Genomic DNA, 22,947 nt, shown 5'->3' with positions numbered 1-22,947 from the left:
ATATTTTCGCCCATTCTGTAGGTTTTCATTTTGCTTATGGTTTCCTTTGCTGTGCAAAAGCTTTTAAGTTAAATTAGGTCTCATTTGTTTTTGTTTTTTGTTTTTTGGTTTTTTTTTGCTCTTATTTCTATTACCTGGGTAGACTTGCCCTAGGAGGACATTGCTAAGATTCAGGTCAGAGAATGTTTTGCCTGTGTTTTCTTCTAGGAGATTTATCATGCCTTGTTTTATATTTAAATCTTTAAGCCATTTTGAGTTTATTTTCGTGTATGGAGTGAGGGAGTGTTTTAACTTCATTGATTTACGTGCCACCAAACAGTCTGTGTAAATGACTAGGTAGCAAGTTTTTTGTTTGTTTGTTTGTTTTTGGGTTTTTTGTATTTTCCAGGTCATAAATCTCTATCATAAGCACCCAGCCCTGCCATTGTATCACAAAAGCAGCGCTAGACAATACATCAGTGAGCAGGCCTGGCAGTGTTCCAATAAAAATGTATTTACAAAAACAGGTGTTCAGCTGGAATCGGCCTTTAGAGTGCCAATCTTTGCGGTAGATGACAGACATATCCCATAGTGAGTTCTGAGAAACTTTTGTGGCGTGAGTTGTCTGTAGATAAAAAGGAACTTCTGGTCAAGTAACTCTGGGAAGCACCACCTGGAACACCTCTTTCTTCTTTTCTACAAATTCCATGTCATCTTACTGAAGGCTAGGGGATGTCCTGCAATAAAGTGATCTGTCTACTTTGGTTAACTCAGTTCTCTTAAACAGATGTAACTTTGGGATTATTTTTATCATGTTGTCTCTTAAACATATTTAAGAATCCATGATTTAGAAGCAAGCTTCCAAAATCATACTTTAATGATCTGTATAAATTATCATATGCATATCTTTATTGACATCTTTTAAAATTCCCCAGCCAACTCACAAACTCTTGTCCATGAAGGTACCCAGGGTAAAGTCCCAACCTTCTTAACTAGTTCTGAGGAATTTTCTGATTATTCTTTTTTAAGATTCTAATTAGATCGCTTCCTGCTGGCAATTTGAGCTGTTGGACCTACTCTGCTTTTTCCTAAGTAATTAAATGCATTAGAGTTTAAGTTGATTCAACATATATTTACCGTGTGCTTACTTTTTCAGTACACGGGTGAATGAAATACTTTGTCTCTCCCTTCTGGGCATTAATAATAACAAAAGAGGATAAAGAGAAAAGTAATAATACTGTGTGATAACTGCTCTAATAAGAGAAATTCTGAAAGCTGTCAAAGCATGTCTGAGCAGTACCAAATCATAGTTAAGAATTCAGAGAATACTTCCAGAGGAAGTTCATCTACGTACAAATCATCTCTAGGTACAGAGATAAGGAGGCAAGGTTGCCAGACCTATCCAGCTGACACTCAGTCTGGCCTTAGTACAGCTGTGTGCTGCAGAGATGGGTGGGAGCTGGAATTATGCAGGTCTTTGCTGGTTCCGTAAAGTAGTTGGGGAGATCAGCTTCAGCATGTTTGCACTCTGGAAATACAGCTGCGGCTGAGATACAGAGAATGGACTGGAGGTCGCTGGGCAGCTCAGATGTGGGGCTCTCCTTAAGCTGTTCTCATTTTCCCAAGGAACCTGTCACGAGTAACCCAGTACTCCGGCCCTTCCTTCAGACAGGTAACGTGCTGCCTAGCCGCCTATGCTATGTTAAGAAACCAAGAGCCAGGCAATAGTTTCCTCCCTGAAACCATCTGCTTGCTATTAAAAAATTAAGCTCTCTTCATTTGGGGTTATTGACAGAATTCTGAAGAGCGAATAATAAGTATTTTTAGAAAATTCAAAGGAGACTTTTTTACCTATTTGTCTTTAGACAAAAGTTGGCACCAAGAGGCCAGCCCGATTGTTGTGCCTGAAGGGGACAGTTGACTGTGAAACCAAACTGTAGTAACAGCAATTAGCCCAGAAAAACCTTCTCTTAGGTCTGTTTTAAGACAAAAGAGCTGGTGGGCATATCAATATACACAGGTGTAATTGCAGACCCTGCCTGTGCTTGTTCACCAGCACCGTTTATTTACAAATACATGAGATGTTTCTGAAAGTTTTCCTCAATTAGGATGTAGCGTAACGTGTTCACTGAATAACAATGTATGAAATATGTCCACTTTTTCCAGTCCAGCACAGTGAAGCACTTACAAAGATGAGAAAGGTTTTTTTTTTTTTTTTCCTAATTGTTTTCTTGTATAGAACAAATTATTCTGTGTTGACGACTGGACTCTGGGATATTACTTACATAAATACATTCACATTGTGAGTGGGTGGTTATAGACATACACATATGCATATGTAATGTACGTGGTTTATATACTGTTTTCATATTTTATTCTGGCTATTTAACATTGCTCAGAAATGCAGGTTCTAATGCCCAACCTGAGGAGCATGCGGAGTTTTTAATTAGTGACTGTTGCGGAGGATCAGGTGTTAAAAAGCAATGGGGCAAAGCCATGGGTTAAGGTTTGGGGATGTGGATTAAGGTGGGTTTATCTGGAGTCCCTGTTAATATCATTAAAACAGAAGTAGTCTGTTTCTTCTCCAGTTACTTTCGTCGTTCCTCTGAGCATGCTCATCCTGTCTCCCAGACTCATTCCTCAGTTGTGTGAATTCAGTAGAAAGTAGCATCTCTTGGGAGGAATTGATGGCAAAGCTTTGAAGTGACAAAAGTCTGTCATTTACAATCTAATGGATTTCCACTACCATTGCCACCACCCCACCTGAGGGCCTACTGTAAGCTAAGAATTTTTAAAGTACACTTAAAAATATTTACTTCCGATTGGGAAAAACCTGCCTTCCTTGCACTCAGCTAGATACACAGAAGACAATTTCCTTGTATTTATGTAGATTATTCTTTCTCATCTATCAAGGCTACTGGTTCCCAAGTAGTTTGGGATTTTCCCGTAGCAGAGGTTCCGTAAGGTAACCTGAGATACAGCCTGAGCCTGAAATGTGCTAGGAAGAGTCAGAAAGAACTTCCGTAGGTTTACAGTTACATAAACGTGGGCCCCAGGAGGACGTATTTCATCACGTTTCTTCCTACGCTTGAAAATACTTCTCTGAAACTTGCAGCTGAGATGTAGTAAATGAAGAGCTGAGAGGCAGTAAAATAAAAACTTGAACTGTGCGGAGGCACGAACTTTAAAAGAAGCCATGGAATTGAATTTTTCTAAAGTAACCACAGCTATTTAGATCTTTCTTTTGCTGATTGCCACATTTCTCACCGAGCCTCAAAGTTGAAGTTATCACTTATTAGAATTCTGTTCTCAACAATGCTTTTGTAGATAATTCAATGATTTCTTAGTTTCCACAAGTAGCTAGAATTACTACCTTTTCTTTTACCAGTGGCAGGCCCCAGACTGCTAATTTAAGGAGGAATTTTGATGTTGTGAAAAACTATAATTATATACTATTATAGGTTTTCCCATTTCCATTTTTCTCTCCGTCTTTACATAGATATCACATCTGATTGTAAAGAGCTTACAGTGATAATAAATGAGACATTTAGGGAAAACCTGCGTGCTGTATTTTTAGCATACAAGAAGTACAGAATTCCGGTGTATTTTTTTTTGCTCATTAAGAAAGTAGGGTAAAGTTGGTTATTTTCGTATCTTCACTCTTCAGCAGTCTAATTTTAATTAAATTGAAACAAGTTAACAACATTGTCAATATGGATTGCAGCCTGGGCATCCAGACATTTTCTTTTTTCCTGCATAATTTTTTCCCTGACTGGTGTGTCTTCTGTGAGCACATTTCTGTGATCATTGAACTTCCTCTGCAAATGATGTGGCAGAACATAAATAAAACATCTACACTGGTATTAGGTATGCAAATATCTTTCTAGGAGAGTGGCCCCATTGTTGTAAAAACAAAAAAAGTGATATTAAAAAAAAAATCTTACTCTCAGGCTAGGAAATGACTGATGCAGCATGAGCTTTATTTTGAAATAATTGTTGGTGTATAGGAAAGTTACATAAAGGGGTACAGAGTTCCCCTTCACTCTGGTTCTCCTAGGGTTAACATCTTATTGTGCTGTAATATCATGATCAAAAGCAGAGAACTGACACTGGTACCATTCAGTTAACTCAACAATAGATCTTCTTTAAAGTTCACCAGTTTTTCTACTAATGTTCTCGTTCTATTCCAGGATCTAATCCAGAATCTCACCTTGTTTGAAATATTCCTTTCTCCAGACTGTCCTTTAATTCATGACAATGTTTTAGTCATCTTTCCATGCCTTTGGTGATCTTAGCACTTTCAAGGACTGCTGGTCAGTTATGTTGTAGAGTCTTACTCACCTGTCTGATGTTTTCTCAGGATCACCTGAGCTTAAGCACTGTTGGCAAGAAGACCACACACGAATACTACGTCCCCCTCAGTGTGCCATATCAGAGCGTGCTTGAGGCACGATCACTGGTGATGTCAGCCTCTATCCCTTGGTTAAGAGGGAGTTGGCCAAGTTTCCTCCCTGTAAAATTACACTTTCCCTCCGGCATTATCCTTAGACAAAGACACATCTATTTCTTCTTCATTTACTAAATATCGTATACTCACTGTACTCTTTTATGCCTCAGTTTCCCGGCATAAAAATTATAAGACTGGAACCTAACCTCATCCCCAACAGTAATGTAAGCATTAATACACTGTCCTTTGGAGACTCTCAGATAAAAGCCACTTTATAACTGGAAATGATCACTGTGTCGCATTTTAAATAAGAACATAAATAGAATGGTTAAAAGTAGATTGGCAGCATGTGCTCATTTCACACCCAGAACTTCAGGGACATCTGTTATATATGTGACAGGCCAGGCCTGAAATCTGGTTCCCTGAGAACCAACTCGTGTTTGCTCAGTGTGGCCTCAGTCAGCCTGGCTACACAAAGAGCATGTTTACTACTTTCTACCTATTTTGGCTGTTTAACTAGATGGATAACTACTCATTGATAAGGGTAACAAAAAAAATGGTTTTTAAACTGTCACATTGGCCACTTCTGCTGTTCTTGCAAGGAGGAAAACTGTCCCTTGGCATGCTAATGATTCAGGGTTCACGTGCAGTAATTCAGTTTCATTATTTTGCATCTGACAATGAAGCACCCTCACCCATACAGGGAAAGGCAGGCTTCACGTGGAGGTTTACCAGCTGTCTACTCTGTTTTTCTTTTGGAATGTCAGTGCTGTTGTCCTGACAGTATGCTGACAGGAAATTGACTGCTGACAGGTCTAGAAGGAAGCCGTGGGAGAGATACCAAAGGAATAGGTGACTCACTTGCCTCTCCAAGCTTCATTTTCTTCTCTGACAAATGGGAGTAACTATATACCTACCTCCTCAGTTTATTGTGAGGATGAGATAACGTATATAAAATCTTTGGATAGTAACTGATAGGGTAAATACTCAAAAAAAAAAAAAATAACAACAACAAAAAAGCTCATCACTTTATCTCTCTATCATCTTCATGCCTCACATACAGCTCTGGGTCCAAAAATCAAGAAAATGGGGTGACCACTCACTTAAATAGTTTTGTATAATATGCAGCGAAGTTCTGGAAAACTACTCGATACCAAATAAGAATTCAGATGAGTTTGTCAGATGATCTGGAAACGTCCTGTCATCGGCGTGCAGTCCAAGCCTGGAGGACAGTGACACCGAGCTGTGCGTAGGAGCTCAGCTTATTCTCCCAGAAATTGAGTTCCACGGGCAAATAACCTAGAACATGCACTAGAAGGTAAGCCCCATGGTGACAGGACTTGGTCAACTTTACCATGACATCCAGTGCCTAGCACAGTGCCTGACATACTGTGGTTATTCAACAAGTATTATTTAGACGAATGTTCCAATATATTCATTTCTATAAATGATAGCACAGGATCTAGAAGGTACAGTTTGTTCACCATTGCAGGAGGTGGCAGGCTATGAATACAAACCCTGTGTTAGCATTTCACTAAAGAGAAGGATAGTTTCATGTCCCCACTTTTCCTCCTACCATAAGAGAGGCTTCCAAGTTTCCCCCAGGGAAGACAAAGTCCATGCTGTGGTCGTGTTATAGTGCTAAGCGTTGGACATGCATTATTAGCTCACCTTCTTCTCTGTACACTTCTGAAGTAAGTGGCAGAGTCTCCACTTTATAGATGAAAAATGGGAGCATCTGAAATAACTTTTTCAAAGCAATTCAGGCATTGGACATGGAAAAGCAAGATTTGAAGTTAGGTCTGCTTCCAAAGATCACATTCACTCTTACTCCTACTGGCGTGCTTTCCTGGTTGTCCCCTGTTCCAGCGCCTCAGAGTACCAGGTCACTCACCCCCCCAGCAGGATAAAATAGGCTCCATGAGGGCAGACAGTGTCTGTCTGACTCGTTGCTGTGTCACGTGGCGTGTCAGTTAGTAGAAAGTTAGTTAATAAGTTGTGAATAAAGGGTGGAGGAGAAAAGACTTTAGCCTGTTCATCTTGAGAGCCTATCAGAATCGGTGCATTTATGTTTGTAATCTTATTTTTTCCTTTGGATTAAGGAGATCCAGACTCTCTTTTAGGCTCCCAGCTATCTGATTTGGCTGTCCAAGCAGTCGGCAAGCTGTGCATAATGATGAATATACTGGTAAGCTTTACTTCCCACCAAGTGCATCCAAGTAAAAGCTCTGAAAGTTGTACGGTTCTTGCCACTTTAAATCTGACACCTAATATATTAGGTATTAGAGTGTTTTGTGCTTACCTTTAGCTCTTCTTTGGTTTAGGTGATTAAAAAATGCCTGTTGCTGTCTGTATGTGCAACATGCTTCATTAACAGTGATTTATTGGGGAGTTTAGCAGAATTGGCACTCTGCAGCACACCGGTGGGCAGAAGGAAAACAAACGTGAGATGATTGCTAAGAAACCCTTCCTTCCTACCCTATTGGTAGGAGCCTTAAGAAAGTTGGCGAAGTTTACTTCCCAGTACCCAGAGAGCACGACCAAGACTGGAGTCTCTGGGAAGTGTCATTTTCCCCAAGCCACGTCCATGTATTCTTCTCTGATGCTCAGGAAAGACTATGATGGGTCATGGGTCTTTCCCCTTTGGCACAGTGAGCTCCCTGCATCCACGTCTCCTAAAACCAGATGCTTCCACTGCTTGTCCATCTTCTTTTCCTGATAAGTGTACCTACTCAAAGCCAGGCTCACCTTTTTTTAGCAGAATCCAACTCCAAAGATTTGTTCTTACATCCCTTCCAACAACTCTTGAATCATCACTGTCACTTTGTCAAAGAGAAAAGTGAGGCTAACAGAGGTTAAATGACTTGCCCAAGGTCAACAGTTAAATGGTAGAGTTGGGATTTGAACCTGGCTTGTGTAATTTTAAAGCCAAGGTTTTCAACTACCGTAGGGAAGGCAAAGACATTTTTATTTTACTTGCAAACCATATTGATTTTGTCATGTCTACTTGAAAGGCTATGTGGAGAAGACTCTGGGACTGCCTGTGGTCTAAGCAGGGAAGAGTGCCATGCTCAGTTAGCATTGCTTCCCTGGGCCTGGGAAAGGGGAGGTGCTGTGTCTTTTCGTGTCTTCTGCTATGATCTACTTTTGTTCCTGTTTCTGTTGTACTGAGTGGACTAACATGCAAGTGACATTCTAACAGCGGGGTGGAGTAACTGAGAAGCAACCTAAATAAGAGGAAAACACCAGTATATTTTATACGTCCTGCAGTTGCCAGTTATTCTAATAAGCTTATGTTATAACTGTTTGGGAAATTTTCAGTAGAGTGGTTAAACATCTGGCCTCTAAAGTCAGACTTTCAGGGTTGATTTTGGGGGTGATGGAAATATTCTGCATCCTGATGGTGGTAGTAGTGGTATGACTGCATAAGTTTTTGAAATCTCATTAAACTTTACACTGAAAAGAATGCGTCTTAGTGTGTGTAAGATACGCTTCAATAAACTTGTGGGGAAAACAGAGTTTATGTCTGTCCCTGTTAGTTACCAGCTCCAACTGAAGACAATGTTCTTAACCCTTAAAAGGGAAATAATATTGTAGTCTACTTTAAAAGGTTGTTTTAAAGATTATATGAGCTAATAAACTAATAAGAGACTGCTACATAGTAAGTGCTTTGTAAGTGATATCTATTATTTATTATTCCTCAGTTATTTGTATTACATTCTATCATTACATCGCCTCTAGCATTGTTTCATAGTTTAATCACATATTCTTTTATGTTTTTCAATTTCATATGTTGTACTGGAAATTTTCACAAACATACAAGCTTCATATATATGGATAATTGCATTATGTACGTGACATATATATAATTATATCTTTGAATGCAAGACATGTTTGTTTTCAGCTGAACTGTAAAAGTATTTAGTATCTACATGTCCTAAAAATTTATTAAAACTGATGGGCCACAAGTTGTGTTTGAACCTAATGAAAGCATTAGATAATGGTAAATGTTTGGGATAAATGGTAAATTTACTTAGAAACCTAAGCAAATAAAGAGGAAATTATTAACTCTTCAAAAACCCAACTATTATAGAAAGGAAATATAAGCATTATACTCTGGGGCTCAGTTGAAAATTATTAACCAAAAGTTAAGTGGTAGTAAATTTGGACAACAGTGGAATGAGGTATGTATGTGTCTGTTTGTGTATGTGTGCCTGTCATGGGGAGAGAGTATCTAAGGAAACTGAAATATCATTGTCTATGAAAGAAATTGCAATACATAATGATCCCCAAATCAAGAAATGGTGGGATAAGCACTTTTTATCAAGACTGAGACACATATCAGAGAGACAACTTATTTTTCCCTGGGAAGCAGTTCTCTCAGGGGAGTAGAACTATTTCAGCTATGTTTATGTATTACTGTAATAAAAGTAAAAATTAAGTACAACTTCAGAAAGTAGTACAGTCAGTGATTACTTAGTGGAGACTGTGAATAGTGACTATGTATTTGTGTCTTGTGATTAAATTTGCAGTAACAGCACCATACATAGAACTTAAACACAGTGTATCTTAAACAACTCTGACAGGTGGGAAGATAATAGAATCTGAGAAATTGTGAGATGTCTACTTGGTGATAACAAAGCATGGTGACTACCATTCATTTGACAAATTAAATCTTTCTCTGATACAGTGGTGCATCGGGGCTTCAAGAACTCTTAGAAAAACCTGATCCAAACCCTTGTTTTACTGGTGAAAAAAACTTGCCCAGCAAGTAAACAACAGCACTGAGCTAAGATCCCCATTATTCTGAATCTCAATTCAACGATCTTTTGAAGTACCACGCTGTGATTATTGGAATTACTTGTTTTGTTTTGTGTGAGATGCTCTCTGAGTGTCAAAGTGTAAAGGTCTAACATCACAGTAGAATAAGCTTTTATAAGGAGAAGGTGTGTTGAGAAAGTGATAGTGAGTATATATTTTAAGAAAGTTTAATAAGAGATTTTTCAGAATTAGTGTATAGAATTCTTTAGGCTCTTGGAATTTATTTTAAAAAGGTACCTTCATTGACTGAATTGAGAAGATATTGCCCAGCTGGCTTTTATTCCAGAGGGTTTCTGCCTAATGTAATCATTCTATTTCTGCTTAGAATTGCCACGAGTGGCAGATACTATTTTGCCTAGAAAGCCTTTAAAAATGAGGGAAATGTTCCACCTTAGCTGACCCTCTGTAATTCCTCAGAGTTCTCTGTAATGTGATCTTGTGATCGAAATAGAGTCCGAAACAGCCATTGAGTAGGTGAGTACCGCTATCGAAGGGATTCCATCTCATGCATGCCTACCTCTTGGTTAATAGATGCAGCTTTCAAACTGTATCATCCAGGGCCTTTTATCTTCTCTTCTTTGCTTTGTCCCCTTCCTACTTTTAGATGCTTGTGACAAGCAATCCAAAGAGAAACCAGGCGACTCACATTTTCTCACCACTTCTATTAGACCACCTATTCCTGTCTCCACAGAAGCAGGGAAGACTTCAGGGACACAGACATGGAAGTGTGTTTCTTCTGGTAGATAGAGTAAAAAGCTGATACAGGGAGAAATCTGTTAAGCTAATTTGATAGGATATGAATTTTCATTATCCAAGAAGAACCGTAGGCCAGCTACCATAAGGGTAGAGAGTACAGACTATTTGTCCCACTCACTTGACATGTAAGCTAACTCATACAGCCAGTAATCTTTTCTACCAAGCTGAGTTGTCATGCCCTTGTGGGCAGAGACCTTGACCTCTTGGTATCTGCATATTACCATTTGAATAATGGACACTCAAGAAATCTCTGTTGACTGATGGAACATTAAGATTTGAGTATATGCCATTTTCCCTTGAAATGATTGACATGTTGGTTTCTGCAGAAGCTGAATTTCTCTCCTGTTTTCAGTTCTCTTCACCACTTCCTTGCCGTTGTGATTGACCGTACCTCTCATTAGTTAAATGTAGAGTCAGAAAATGCTCAGCCATACAACTGGGAACTGTGGGTGCTCCTTTTAAAAATTCCGGCCTTAAGAACGGCCACATTCTAAATAATAATTAGTAAGAAAATAAATGGTTCCTGCTGTCCTTACAGTAAGAGGGAAAGAAACTTACTCACAGTTGTGCTATCACAAGAATGCGCCTGAGTTCACGCCAGTGAGATGTAGCCTTCTGACAAGGTCTCAGCTCTGAAGCCCATGCTGTCCTTTGTGTTATGGATATTACACAGATTCTGCACTTCTGCTCACTGGCACCTGGCTTCTTTGCTGCAGAAGAACAACATGAAAAGCAGAGTCAGAAGAGTCATCATCAGAATTTTATGTCACCCTGTAAAAGACACACTGCTTTATTTACATTTCTGTCACTGTGGTAGAAAAGAACACAGTGCTTGCAGTATGAAGACACAGATTTGAATACTGCCTCTGTGGACTTCTGGACATTTGTCCTTGAACAAGTTCTATGGCCTCTCATAGTCTAGTTTCCAAGACTATAATTTTATAGAGGATTAGTGATGCCTGACCTCCAGGGTTGTTATGAGGATTAAATAAGGAGGGAATGTAAAAGCACGTAGTACGTCCATGAACGGTGTTAGCTGAATGTATTCTTTCATTTACACGCTGTTTATTGACTGCCTACTCTGTGTCCCGTACTTACTATTCCATGTGCCTCTTCAATACCAACGAATAAAACAAATATTCCTATGTTTATAAGGTTTAATATCTAGGAAGGGACTTAAATCTGAGTCTAAATAATATTCACTTTCAAAACATATACCCGTTGGCCTTTACAACACACTTACGAGAAAGATAGGGTATATGATGTGATTCCCAAACTACAGACAAGGAGATTTGTTTACAAAGCTTCCACGGCTTCCCGAAAGTTGATCGCTAGTGGGAAAACCAGGAAGAAGTAACTGAAATTCCAAGTTTAGTGTTTTCTCCACTCTTGTCTTGCTGCCATGAAGTTTTGAAAGAACGTGTTGTATATGTTGGAAATATACTTCGTAGTTAGAGATCTAGTTCCCCGGTTGACCAGAGGAGAAAAGCAAAGGTTGGGGGAAGAAGAGATTCTGTGCTTCTGGGGATTGCATGTAAAGCAGATCCCCATACAGGCAAACCAAGTTGGTTCAGGACCTCCCCCTGTTTAAAGTTGTCCCCACCTTCCAGATTCAAGTCCAAACTCTTTAATATACATTCAAGGCTGTTTGGGAATCACACCCCTGACTTTGCCAGTGCTGTGCTGTCTTCGACAAGAGTAGCTACTAAGTGTCACAGATCTGTCTTCAGTGCCTTCCATACATTCTCACTCATCCTGACAGTAAGCCTGGAAGGTGGGTGTTCTGTCTTTATTTTACAGATGAACCACATGGCTGGAGAATGGTGGGGCCAAGATTAGAGCACAGGCGTGAGTCGGCCCACTTTGTTTTTTTTCATTATAGTGCGTTGCAGTAACTTGTACTATCTCTGAGTTCTCAGTGTCATGCCTGTTTCGTGTCCTTGTCACTTGGGTTAGAATTTCCTTTCTCCCTCTCATTTATCCTTTAAGACAGTCCAAACTGTTAGCCCCTTTGGGGAGCATTCCTGAAGCCCCCACCCTATCCTTTGCCCTGGCTCATTTAGACTATGTTGCTTTGCATCCTTAGCACCTTGTGCTTAATAGACTTAGAAAGTGAATTGCACTGAATTATAATGACCAGTTTAATCTCCTTTCTTGGCAAATAAACAGTGCGCTCCTTGAGTATAGGGCTCTTACCACCATCCGCTCTGCACATCCAACCCCTAGCACTGTCCCTGCTGCGCTGTAAGCACGCCTCCTTACTTGTTGAGCTGAGTTAGAGCTATTCGGATACCAGAAGAATTTTAATTGAGCCAGGTGCTAAAACTCATCATGACGTGATCAGACCCTGCATGTAGAAACTGGGACATCGCAGGAAGAACTGAATCATGATTTGTCTTGAACACTTTATACTGAGTTCTTTGGCATGACTGTTGGTGTAAGAATTGTTTGAAGGTTTGGAAGCTAGAGGAGTTTTGCTCTGCGGAGCATCCTGTCCAGATATACTGTAGAATTCTCAATTATTCATCTCCTTCTGGCTCAGCCAGAGAAAGCAATTCAGCCTTGTTTCATTGTGTGGCCTCCTCCCCAGGATTTACGAGTCTAATTCTTGGTCAAGGTCCCACAGTTCGTGCCGGGCGCACTACCTTGTGCTGCTGTGGCCACCTTAGGATAAAGCAGGGAGAGCTCCGAGCTGCAGGGAGATCTATCACGGCCGTAACTCTCGCCTCGTCCTGCAGCTGGCTTTCTGGTTCTGGCAGGAAAAACGCAATTAGGAACCTTTGTATCCGACACCACAATCCCACCTGAGATTCATGAATCTTCAGCTCCCTTCACAAAACCTGGTGCTCTCAGTTACCGCTGCCCACCAGACAAATGACTGTCAACGACCCCATTGTTCCTGATTAGCAAAGGTGAACCTTACCTACCCGAATGTAAATAAATGCCCATCGGGTTCTCGAAATCCTTCATCCTTAAAAACCTATAGCTCTAAGTGGGACACACACATTCGTAAACAGCATCGTATCATGAATTAAATCTTTATTGTGTAATTGGATACATTTCCTAAGCTAATTTTAATTGCTTCTAGAAACTGCTTAACATCATAGATCAATCCCCAGGTCTGAGATGACATTTCCCTTACAAAATTAATTATTAATACCCTGATCATTTGCTTAAGACATTAATAGTTTTCATTGATCAGCACATCCTGTTTATCTAAAATGGCCTAATCGCATGCATGTCAGAAGAGTATCTGAACATATCCAGTTAGAGACACTGCCTGCTTTTCAGCCACGTCAGCAGATCAGAAGTTGAGTCCCTTTTGTCTTCACAACATATCAAGTCTAGCTTTATCAGAAACTGAGCTATTTAAGGGCACAAAAGAAGGGTGCCGTTCTCTCGTGATGGTTCTTCACTTTCTGTTAGCTTCCTGGTAAACAGAAAGGCTTCTGAGTGACCACGTGGTATAAATGAGTGCTGAGAGCCCTTGATTAAGGAGCTCATGTTGGTCCCTGTTTTTGTGTAAGCCTGTGTTTGCTCACTGTTTTCCTTTCAAGTGGCAGTGAGATGAGAAGCCCTGGGTTATCATCTGCTTAAAAAAAGAAAATCATGGCTACAAGTACATAGCATTTGTATGGTGCTCTGTAGTATTCAAAGCGGTTTCATTTACGTACCCAGAAAGTTTCCCTTGAAACAACCTGGAGAGGGAGGCAGGGTGGGGTGCATCTCCAGGATCATGTAATTTGTTACAGCTCCAGCTGTACAAGAGTGTGTCTTCCGGTTCCCTAGACTTCTTGCTTGTTTGATTAACTGATGCATAAGAAGAAGCATCCTGCTCATCTTTCAAACCCCAGTGGGAGTTCATCTCCTTTATGAAGTCCAGAAAGTTTCCTCCTTCCTTCAAGATGGTACATTTTGTGGCACTTTACAAAATTTGCATTCTTTCTTATTGAAGCATGCACTTTTGTTGCACATTTATGAAATTGCAGGTAATTGCCCCCACTGGAGTAGGTGATGCTGAAGGCTAGAGCTGGGATCTGCATTTTGGCAGGTCCAGTGCATCACTAGTGTCTGGCAAGCAAAAGGTGCACCCTAGTTGCATAAATTCAGGGCCGGCTCACAGGATGGCTGCTGGAAGGGCTGCGTGGTTGAGAGCAAGTACAGTGTGAGTTGTTTTACTGAGAAAATGTTGCAAACTTTTGGAACCTGAAGGCAATTTAGCTTTGTTTGGTTCCCTCAGTGTTTAAAAAATATATATTTTGAACCAATTTCCAATGTTTAAACCTTGGGAGATTTTCCAGAATACGATAACATTTTTAACTCTTTTTGAGAAAGTTGTAGGTTCTCCTGCAACCCTGGGTCCGTGCCCCACGGGTTGGCCATCAGCACCTGCCCCCTCAGACCGGGTGTATGTACCCATTCTCCCTAGTGTGCCCGTGAATACCTGCTTCACCCATTCACTTACCTGCATTGTACTTTGTACACAGAGCAAGCAGCCTCTCTTTCCTGTACTGTTCTCCAGTGCTAAGATTCCTGGCTAATGGAGGAATTACGGTTCTTCATCATGCTCTGGATTTGTCCACAAGAACCTAGTAGACAGCTACTCATAATTGGTAGGACTTCTCCTGGTAGGCAGTGAGGCCGCACATTTCTCTTCCATTTTAGGAGTGAAACGTGGAGGACAGGGAAAAAATGTTTGAGTTGATGGGGTAGTTATTTTCCCCTCACATGACTCCATTCTAAGACTTGGGGATTTCTCCTTAAGGTCCACCACCACTAGCCCTATCTCATTCAGTGGCATTTCTTCTGTATTCACTATTTGGGGCATATTATTAACTGGAAAATAAATAAGAACAGGGCCTGGAGACTAAGGAACTGGAAAAGAACTTGTAAAAAATAGTTCAGTCCCCTGCCTTCGGGTTGGTTCACACCTAATCAGAAGCTGTTCTTACCTTCACTCAGTAGCCACAGGCACATACCCACTCCAGTCTCTGCCCAGGGATTATTTGGAGGAAGGAAAAGAGGCTTACTTGCTTTATCTTCACAATTTAACACATTGTGTCTTCTTCAGTAGCAGCTTTCCAGAAGTCATTTTTATTTATATTCAAGTAAAGATGAATTTGCAGAGACTACAAGGAGAAGTATTCCTAAATCTCATTGTAATGTCTCTTCTTTCCCACAGATTAAAGGTTGAACACAACTTAAAAGAAGCAGCTAGACTACTCAATTGTTATTGGACTCGAAACTCCTTTGACCTGGGAAACTGAAGATGAGGTTGCCATGGGAACTGCTGGTCCTGCAATCATTCATGTTGTGCCTTGCAGGTAGAGTGCCATTTTAAAACTTTCTGATTTAAAAATACCAGTGTATTTCACACTAATTCAAAAGTGGGCCTTCACTTTAGATGGCAATGATAGAATGTAAGAGTGCACGCTACTGTGACTAGCATTTGTTGACACTGTCGAACACACTCTCCTGATGGTCTTTTGCTGGCTCTTTTCATGGTGTGGTATCTGCCGCTAGACACTGATATTTAACCTGTCTGTCTAGTCCTTTTAGAGTCATTTGAGCCATTATTTGGTTTGAAAGTTGTTATTTTTGCTCATTCTAGTGCTCAATTGCACAGCGATATTGGGCAGTAAAACTGATAATAGAGTCTAGAGTATTGCCTACTTTGATGTCAGTGGATGGAAGTTTATCTGGTGGCTCTTCAGTGTCTTTGTTGATATCACCCCATCTTTTGATTCCGATTTTCTTTTTCATTTCAATGCACCTGTAGTTTAGCAGGAGCCAGAAAGCACAGACAACAAATTTTCTATCATACATTCATGGTCAACTGCTAGACAAGGGCTTTTAAAAGTTCAAACATGCTATTTATTACTTTCTTGGTTTTCTGGAAGATATGACCCTGCCAGCTGACACACATAACTCAGTGTTGATGCAGCTGAAGTCCAACATGCACTGAGGGCTGGTTTCTAGGTTGGGATGGTGGACAACTTTCCACGTCTTCTTGAAATGAGTCTAGTTGACCTGCTCTGTTATTCAGTGTGTCAAGTCCAAGAGGGACACCTGGAATGTATTTTCATTTTTACAACACAAAACAAAAATGAGTTTGGATCATCATTTCCTTGATTCACGGACTCGTTCAAATAATATTACTGAATACCTTATAAAGAGCCAGCTCGGTGTTAGTATCTGGGAATACACTCCTAAGCAAGACAGAAATACTTACTGCTCTCTTAGAACTGTTAGCTGAGTTCCACAGCTGTATTGACCGACAGCTTGACATGGTAGATTATTTGCAGTTGTTGTATAATTAAAGGTAGAAATGGTCATACTCATATGTGTGGGTCCCTTACACCGTGCCAGGTACTATGCTAAGTACTTGGTGTGCTTTACCTTATTTCATTCTTTCTTGACCACGAGGAAGAGGATTTGCTGTTTATTTTCCCTTTTATGACTATTGTTATTAATATCATTACTGAAGCATCAAGAAGTTGAGAAACTCAGCCAAAGTCACCAAGCCAGGAAGTGGTAAGGCTAATAAGATTCAAACTCAAGCCGACCCACTCCAGACTCCACAGTTTTGACCTGCACGCCATTCAGTTTTTTAGCTATCTTGTTGATTTTTCCAGTACGTAGGGCAAATTTACTCTTTAAATTTTGGTTTTCATTCTTCCTCTGTTTTTTCTAAATGTAAACTCCCATTCATTTGTACACTTTAAAGTGCCCTGCCTTCAAATCTGAAACGTTCTGCCTTAGTAAGATTCCCAGCATGGTCACCATGGACATGTTGGCGTCCAGCCATCTCTTTTAGAGATGTTACTTCTCTTCCTCGTCTGGTCAGAAGCTTAATTCCCCCCCCCCACCCCCACCAAATGCCTCAGGCTCTGTGCCTCAGTTCCTTTTCTCAGTCTTTTCATGCACCTTGTCCTTCCTGAAAGTCCTTGACTGGGACATTCTGGCTCTAACTCCTCATGATGCTGGGATAAACATGTTCTTTAAAGCATCAGACTAAACCAATTTTTCAGTATTTGGCTGCAGCAAAGTGCTGATGTAACCCACTATGCTGCGTAGATATCAAGAAATTAAAGGGTCGAAAATCAAGGAAGCCATTAATCTCTTCCATTGTGTTTTGAAAAACTCAGAATTCTCACCTAAGATGTGTACCTGTATCTTTTTTATTCACTTAGTTTTTTGTGAGAAATCAGTATTGATTTTTTTGTGAGTGTTTCCTTGTGAACTGTTTTACATGGCATTAATAGTCCCTTCCCATATGCCTCCTTCAGTGTAGGTAGAGTCGAGCTTTAATTAATGTTTTTGTTTTCTTGCTATTTGTCTTGATTCCATTAATTTACATAGCACTCGATACTCTGAATTTTGAACAGATTTATTTAACTGCTCATTCTTTACCTTTTCTATACTTCCTTAGTCATATATTTCTTGGTGAGCTTCTTGGCAAAGAAAATATTTATGTTTGTTATGTTTATCATAATTAGCGAATCTCAAATATGCCTTTTCCTGATCTTTTCCCCTAAATAAGGTAGAAGATCCAAATGTCTAAGCAGGCTCCTCCTGCAAGGGGTACGTCGTGAAAGTTCTGCTGATTGTTTAAGAGATTGATGAGCAATTTATGGTGCGTTGGAAACGTTCTCTCTTACCAATGCTAGACTCAGTCTCTGACAATAATTAAAAAAAAAAACAGAAACAAAAACGCTACTGGTGCCAGTAGTCTGAAAATTCAGTCTTTACAAAATCGGTTTTTATTATCCTTCCTCTTAATCAATTTCAACAGCAAACACAAAACCCAACTACCTAGAAGAGCAAAGAAGCTAACAAAGGAATAAAACATTTTCAAAGCAATAGTGACTCCTGCATACAATAAGGATTGCTGGTGACTGGAGAAAACATGTCCCAATAAAGCACTAACCAGTGCCCAGCTCTGGCCCTACATGCCAGGTTCCCAGTTTTTTGACTTTTTTTGTGTATAAATCTTCTAATTCTTTAACATGACCAACCAACTCAAATTAATCTTGAAAATAAAAATAAAAGGGCTGTATAAAACAAACCCAAATGGTCTTCAGGCTACATACCTAGTCCACCAGGTTGCAAAGTCCATTTCAGGCATTTAGTTTCTTTGTCATCAGACACAGCACCAAGTAAGTAGACCTCAGGGTCTTTGTAGTAACTCTTCCTTTTTCCAGTAATGCTTTTGCCCCAGATGTCCCATCACTCACCCTCTCGCCTTCTATGAATCTGGTGCTCAAATGCCACCTGATCGGTGAGGCTTCCCTTGACCACAGTAAATAAATTAAAATAGTAAGAACTCTTTTCATCAACATTTTATACCCCTCTTCTTATTTTTCTTCAGAGTTCTTACTGATACATGAATAACTATGTATTTGTCTTTATGCTAAATGTCTTTTCCCACTGGATTGAAGCTTTATTAAGGCAGATAGTTCTGTCTTTCTTACGGATATTTCTGTTCCATGCTGTACACCCAGCATCTTCAAAATGCCCAGTACATAGTGCCGTTCACTACATGAATAAACACACATCAGATGAACAGATGTTGCATACTGGCCAGACATGCGCGCGCGCGCGAGAGAACTGTGGACACAAGGCATGCTCTTGCCACCTTCATTTTAAGGTGGTCAACTAGCCACCTCTGAGGCTAATTCATACAAATGTGTTTTTTAAAATTAGATTGAAATATATAAAGTATTAAAATTGGTCTGTATGCCTTGAACTCTATATCAGATTGTTTTTGGTGCCACCCTTCCCGCCTCGCCCAGTTCCGCTTTTAATCACAGCTGGCTGGACTCTCCCTACTCTGTATTATTTTGCCCCAAGTCTTTCTCTAAGGTCACAAGCAAGGGGAACTATGAGAAATCAACTCCCTCCTTGAGTGCAGTCCTCACACATTGGGCCTGAGAATCTGTAGACAAATGCCTCGTTTGGAAGGATGATGTCCAGGCACATTCTCCACAGTTCTTTCCAGGTCCTCCCAAGACTGAATCCTGGTTGCCCACAGGCAACCTTCTCCCTTATCCTTCTCACGGCTACTTCTGGTATGGTCTTCCAAATAAACTGACTGTTTCAAAGTCCTCTCAGGCTCTGCTTTTGGGGGAATCCAAACCAAAAGCATGAGCACACCCATGGATAGCAGAGAGGCAGCCCAGTATTGGTCACATCAGTGATTAGGAGGAGACCAGACAGGAAGCATAGTTTTGACAGAGATGACTCTGATGTAGGTCCATGTGTGCATATGCGTGTAAGTACTTGTGTGAGCACCTGGACACATGCCTCTGTAGTGGTGCGCCTGTAAGTATTGTCCAGGTCCTGCAACCAGGTAGTTTTACTGTTAACCAAATCTCTTACTCTTTTCACTACTTACTAGTTTTATTATTAGCCAGCTACTGGGCAAGTCATGTTTGCCTCTGGGATTCAGTTTATCCTTCTGTACGAGGAAGGCATTCAACAGATGGTCCCTAAAGCCCTTTTTAATCCTATGAATGTATGGTTCTGTCTGTACACACGATTTGAAAGGCAGATATATATGCTGAGAGGGTTAGAGCTAAGCCTGAAACTTTATTCAACTACTATGAAATTTCACGTGGGTCCTTTGCCTTACTCTGTGTTATGGATTCTGTCCACATCAGCGGATTTGAGGGAAAGAATAAAATGGCTGCTCCATGGGAGCAAGAGGCTTAGAGATACTGAAAGACCCTCTGTGAATGGGCGAAAAAAAATGTATGATGTATCCTCAGTCGATCTTGGTTTCAGAAAGGCTAAATTTACTCCCATCTCTGTGGGGCCATTTACCAACTTCAACACTTACCTCTTTTTGAGAAGGTGCATCCTCTCCAAATGCAAGCGTTTTGTCGATTTGTTCACAAAATCTCTGCCACTGTTACAGCTGCATTTGAGGTACGCAGTGGAGGAAAAGTTCAAGAGAGGCATATTCAGGGGTTAGTGAGTGTCGACGAAATTGGAGCAAGGAGGTGTGCTCGGTGGAATAGTTAATCACAGGGATGTAGCTTGAGTCTATGAAATAATACAAGTAAGAAATGCAAACCAAGGGCCACTGCCTGCAATCAGAGCACGTGGAGACACCGCCCAGTGGTCCCTAGAAGGCATTTCAGGCTCAGGAAGTGCCTTGCTAGAGACTGAAGTAGACTGTGGACGGTTTTGGCTTGTTCTAGGGTCAGAGAGCACACACGCACAGTAGGAACCCCCAGTATTTGTTGATGTTGATAATAGAACTCGGTTAAGCCCAGTCTTACCGAGCTGCCTCTTAATCAGATGTTCCGCAAAGCTCAGGACCAGCATCCAACACCCTCCCCTCCTCCTCGTGCCCAGACAGCCCCACCAGAATGCCGAGCACACAGAAGGTAGTTTCAAAGCTTGGCCTCACAGGGTAGCCAGGTACAGCATTTCAGTTCTCAAGACTCATCTTTTCCCCCAAAATAAACAGGAGAACAAGCGACTTTCAAATAATTTCACAATTCTAGTCAGATATTAAACCTCTTACTGCCTCTGCTTTTTGCAGAAGTAACAGGCATTCAATTCAGATCAAAGGAGAGTTGAGTAAATGTTAGTTTTCATGCAGTTACCGCAAAGCGCATGCTGTACTGGCTTCTTATTTTATTGTTTCACCTTCTAAGAAACTGACTGGCCACTGCGTTTACAGTCATGCTGACTGAAGCCAAAGAATGGATTTCCTAATTTCTCTGTGCTGTCTCATAACCGTGGCCATGAAATGAAGCCAAAGCAGTAGAAAGATTAGCGAGAAGAAAGTGAAAAACTAGATTAAAAAGCAGTGACTCCAGTGAAGAAAATTCAGCAGAAGAATGCGGAGAAGGATGCCCAGAAAATAGTAAGCAGCAAATGCAAAACTCCTTTTGAGCATCAATTTAAGTGTTTAAATATATTTCACGGTGGGAAAATATTAATCCGTAATGAAGATGTTGAGGTAAATAGAGAAACTGGCAGCAATTTTGTATCCCCACAGGCATGGACAGAGAGTGGCAGTCAGACACACCAGAAGTTATTAGAAATACTCAATTTAAGACCTCTCCTGATGCAGAGTCATTAACGGCTTCATTAGATATGCTCAGCCAGGCAGGATGTCTTAACTATAAATAAAACTCCGTTACTGATAGAGTCTAGGGCATGTTATGTCTTTAAAAAAGAAAAAAGGAAAAAAAAGATTGAAGTCTGTTGAATGAAACAAATTAGAAAGAGAGGAGAACAAAGAGACAAGGGAAAATCCAGACGTACATTCATTATCAGCTGGTGTGATCATTCTGTGTTGAAACGTGGGGTTGACGGTATCCCAGCAGAGCTGGAAGGTGGGTGAAGGATACCGCGTGGCATTGCGCACCCCGCCAGGAACGCGGCCTGGCGACGCAGCAGAGCTGGGAGTTAGGAGCGTGGCCTTTGAAATGAAATTGATTCGTCTGCCACATCAGCTGTGTGATCAAGCGATTTTTACCTCCCTAAGTCTTGAAGTTTTTTTTCTCTTCCTCGTGTGAAACGGACAGAGTGGGCAGATTGATGTCATTGGGGTGCTGATGAAGACTGAGATCGTGTATGTGTTCTGTGGGGCTGGCACGGTGTCTGACACTCAGCAAGCACTCCCTGTGTGGTTCAGTGCATATTTGAGGACCGGCCAGTGCCAGGCGTTGTGCTGCTCTCGCAGGATGTAGTTTTACTCCATGTGGAAGATCGTCCCTGCCCTCTTGGCATCGAGGCTGCTGCTGGTGCCCTCGCCAGTATCAGCCTGTGAGCGCACCCATGTGGGGCCCTTCTTCAGTGGTTGAAGGTTGTATAGCCGAGTTTAGAGCACATTTGTTGCCCTTCCACCACCTTTTTGCAAGGTGACCTCATCTATAATAACAGTGGTAAGCCCCTATGAAAGACAAATTCCTAAACTGATTGAACTTATTTATATGTGTAGACTTCTTAGGACGATATTTGACTTAGTAACATGAACTCAGTGTTAGTTGCTGTTTTTTTTCAATATTTATATTTTTTATTGACGTATCAGTTTACAATGTTGTGTCAGTTTCTGGTGTACAGCATAATGCTTCAGTCATACATGAACATTCATATATTTGCTTTCATATTCTTTTTCATGGTTAAGTTACTACAAGATGTTGAATATAGTTCCCTGTGCTATATTGTATGAGCTTGTTTGTTTTATATATGTTAGTATCTGCATATCTCGAACTCCCAGTGTATCCCTTCCCACCCCACCCCACCCACATAACCATAAGTTTGTTTTCTGTGTCTGTGAGTAGTTGCTGTTAATATCATCATCGTCATCATCACCAGCAGCACCGAACCAGTAGGCATCCATACACATGTTTAGCAGCCACAACTTTTAGGGTCTGCCTCCTGGCACCAAGGCCCCCAGACAGGTGCCAGTGGAGCCATCTATCTGGGAGCCTGGCACTGGGAAAGAGCTGGAGAGGTGTCCATGATGGGACACCTAGAAATTTATCAAGTTGCAAAGAGATCAGGGTTCTGAAAAGAGAAGAATTTGGTGGTTCAAAATGATAGAAGATTTTTTTTTAATGCCTTTTACCAAACACTGAAACAGCCAAGATAAAGAAAGGAGCACACAGATGCCCCTGATGTGTGTGGTGCAGGGGCTGGAGCAGACTCCCTTGTGGGCCGTATCCTTCCATTCCTCTCCTCCCAGACTCCCGTTGGTGAGGTTAATAAGGCATTTCACCTCTAGGAAGAATGGAGTTTGATGAGGATGTAGTCCCACACCACCCTAATAATGCCCTTAATTTGTTTAGCCCCTGTTAGTCTATATATTTGCTGAACAGTCTGTTTAACAAGCCGGTTAGGGGCTAGAGATAACTTCAGTAATATTATTAAGAGTAAACATTCTTTTGAACTTTTCTGTGCCAGATGGAGTATCATATCCT

The 22,947-nt window shown here is 40.9% G+C and overlaps 1 protein-coding gene across 3 annotated transcripts in view; it reads left to right on the top strand.

Moving 5' to 3' along the window:
* Positions 1 to 22,947, top strand: part of CNTN4 (contactin 4) — an 813,748-nt gene that overhangs the window by 385,767 nt on the left and 405,034 nt on the right. For all 3 annotated transcript variants that reach the window (XM_032458061.1, XM_032458059.1, XM_032458060.1), the window contains one exon: positions 15,186 to 15,327. In XM_032458061.1, coding sequence (XP_032313952.1) covers positions 15,273 to 15,327 — 55 coding nt within the window. In that variant the 5' untranslated portion in view covers positions 15,186 to 15,272. The remainder of the gene's footprint in view (positions 1 to 15,185; positions 15,328 to 22,947) is intronic.

The sequence above is a fragment of the Camelus ferus genome, chromosome 17 (genome assembly GCF_009834535.1).
Source record: "Camelus ferus isolate YT-003-E chromosome 17, BCGSAC_Cfer_1.0, whole genome shotgun sequence".
NCBI classification, from domain to species: Eukaryota; Metazoa; Chordata; class Mammalia; order Artiodactyla; family Camelidae; genus Camelus; species Camelus ferus.
This window is presented reverse-complemented; position numbering and strand designations above follow the sequence as displayed.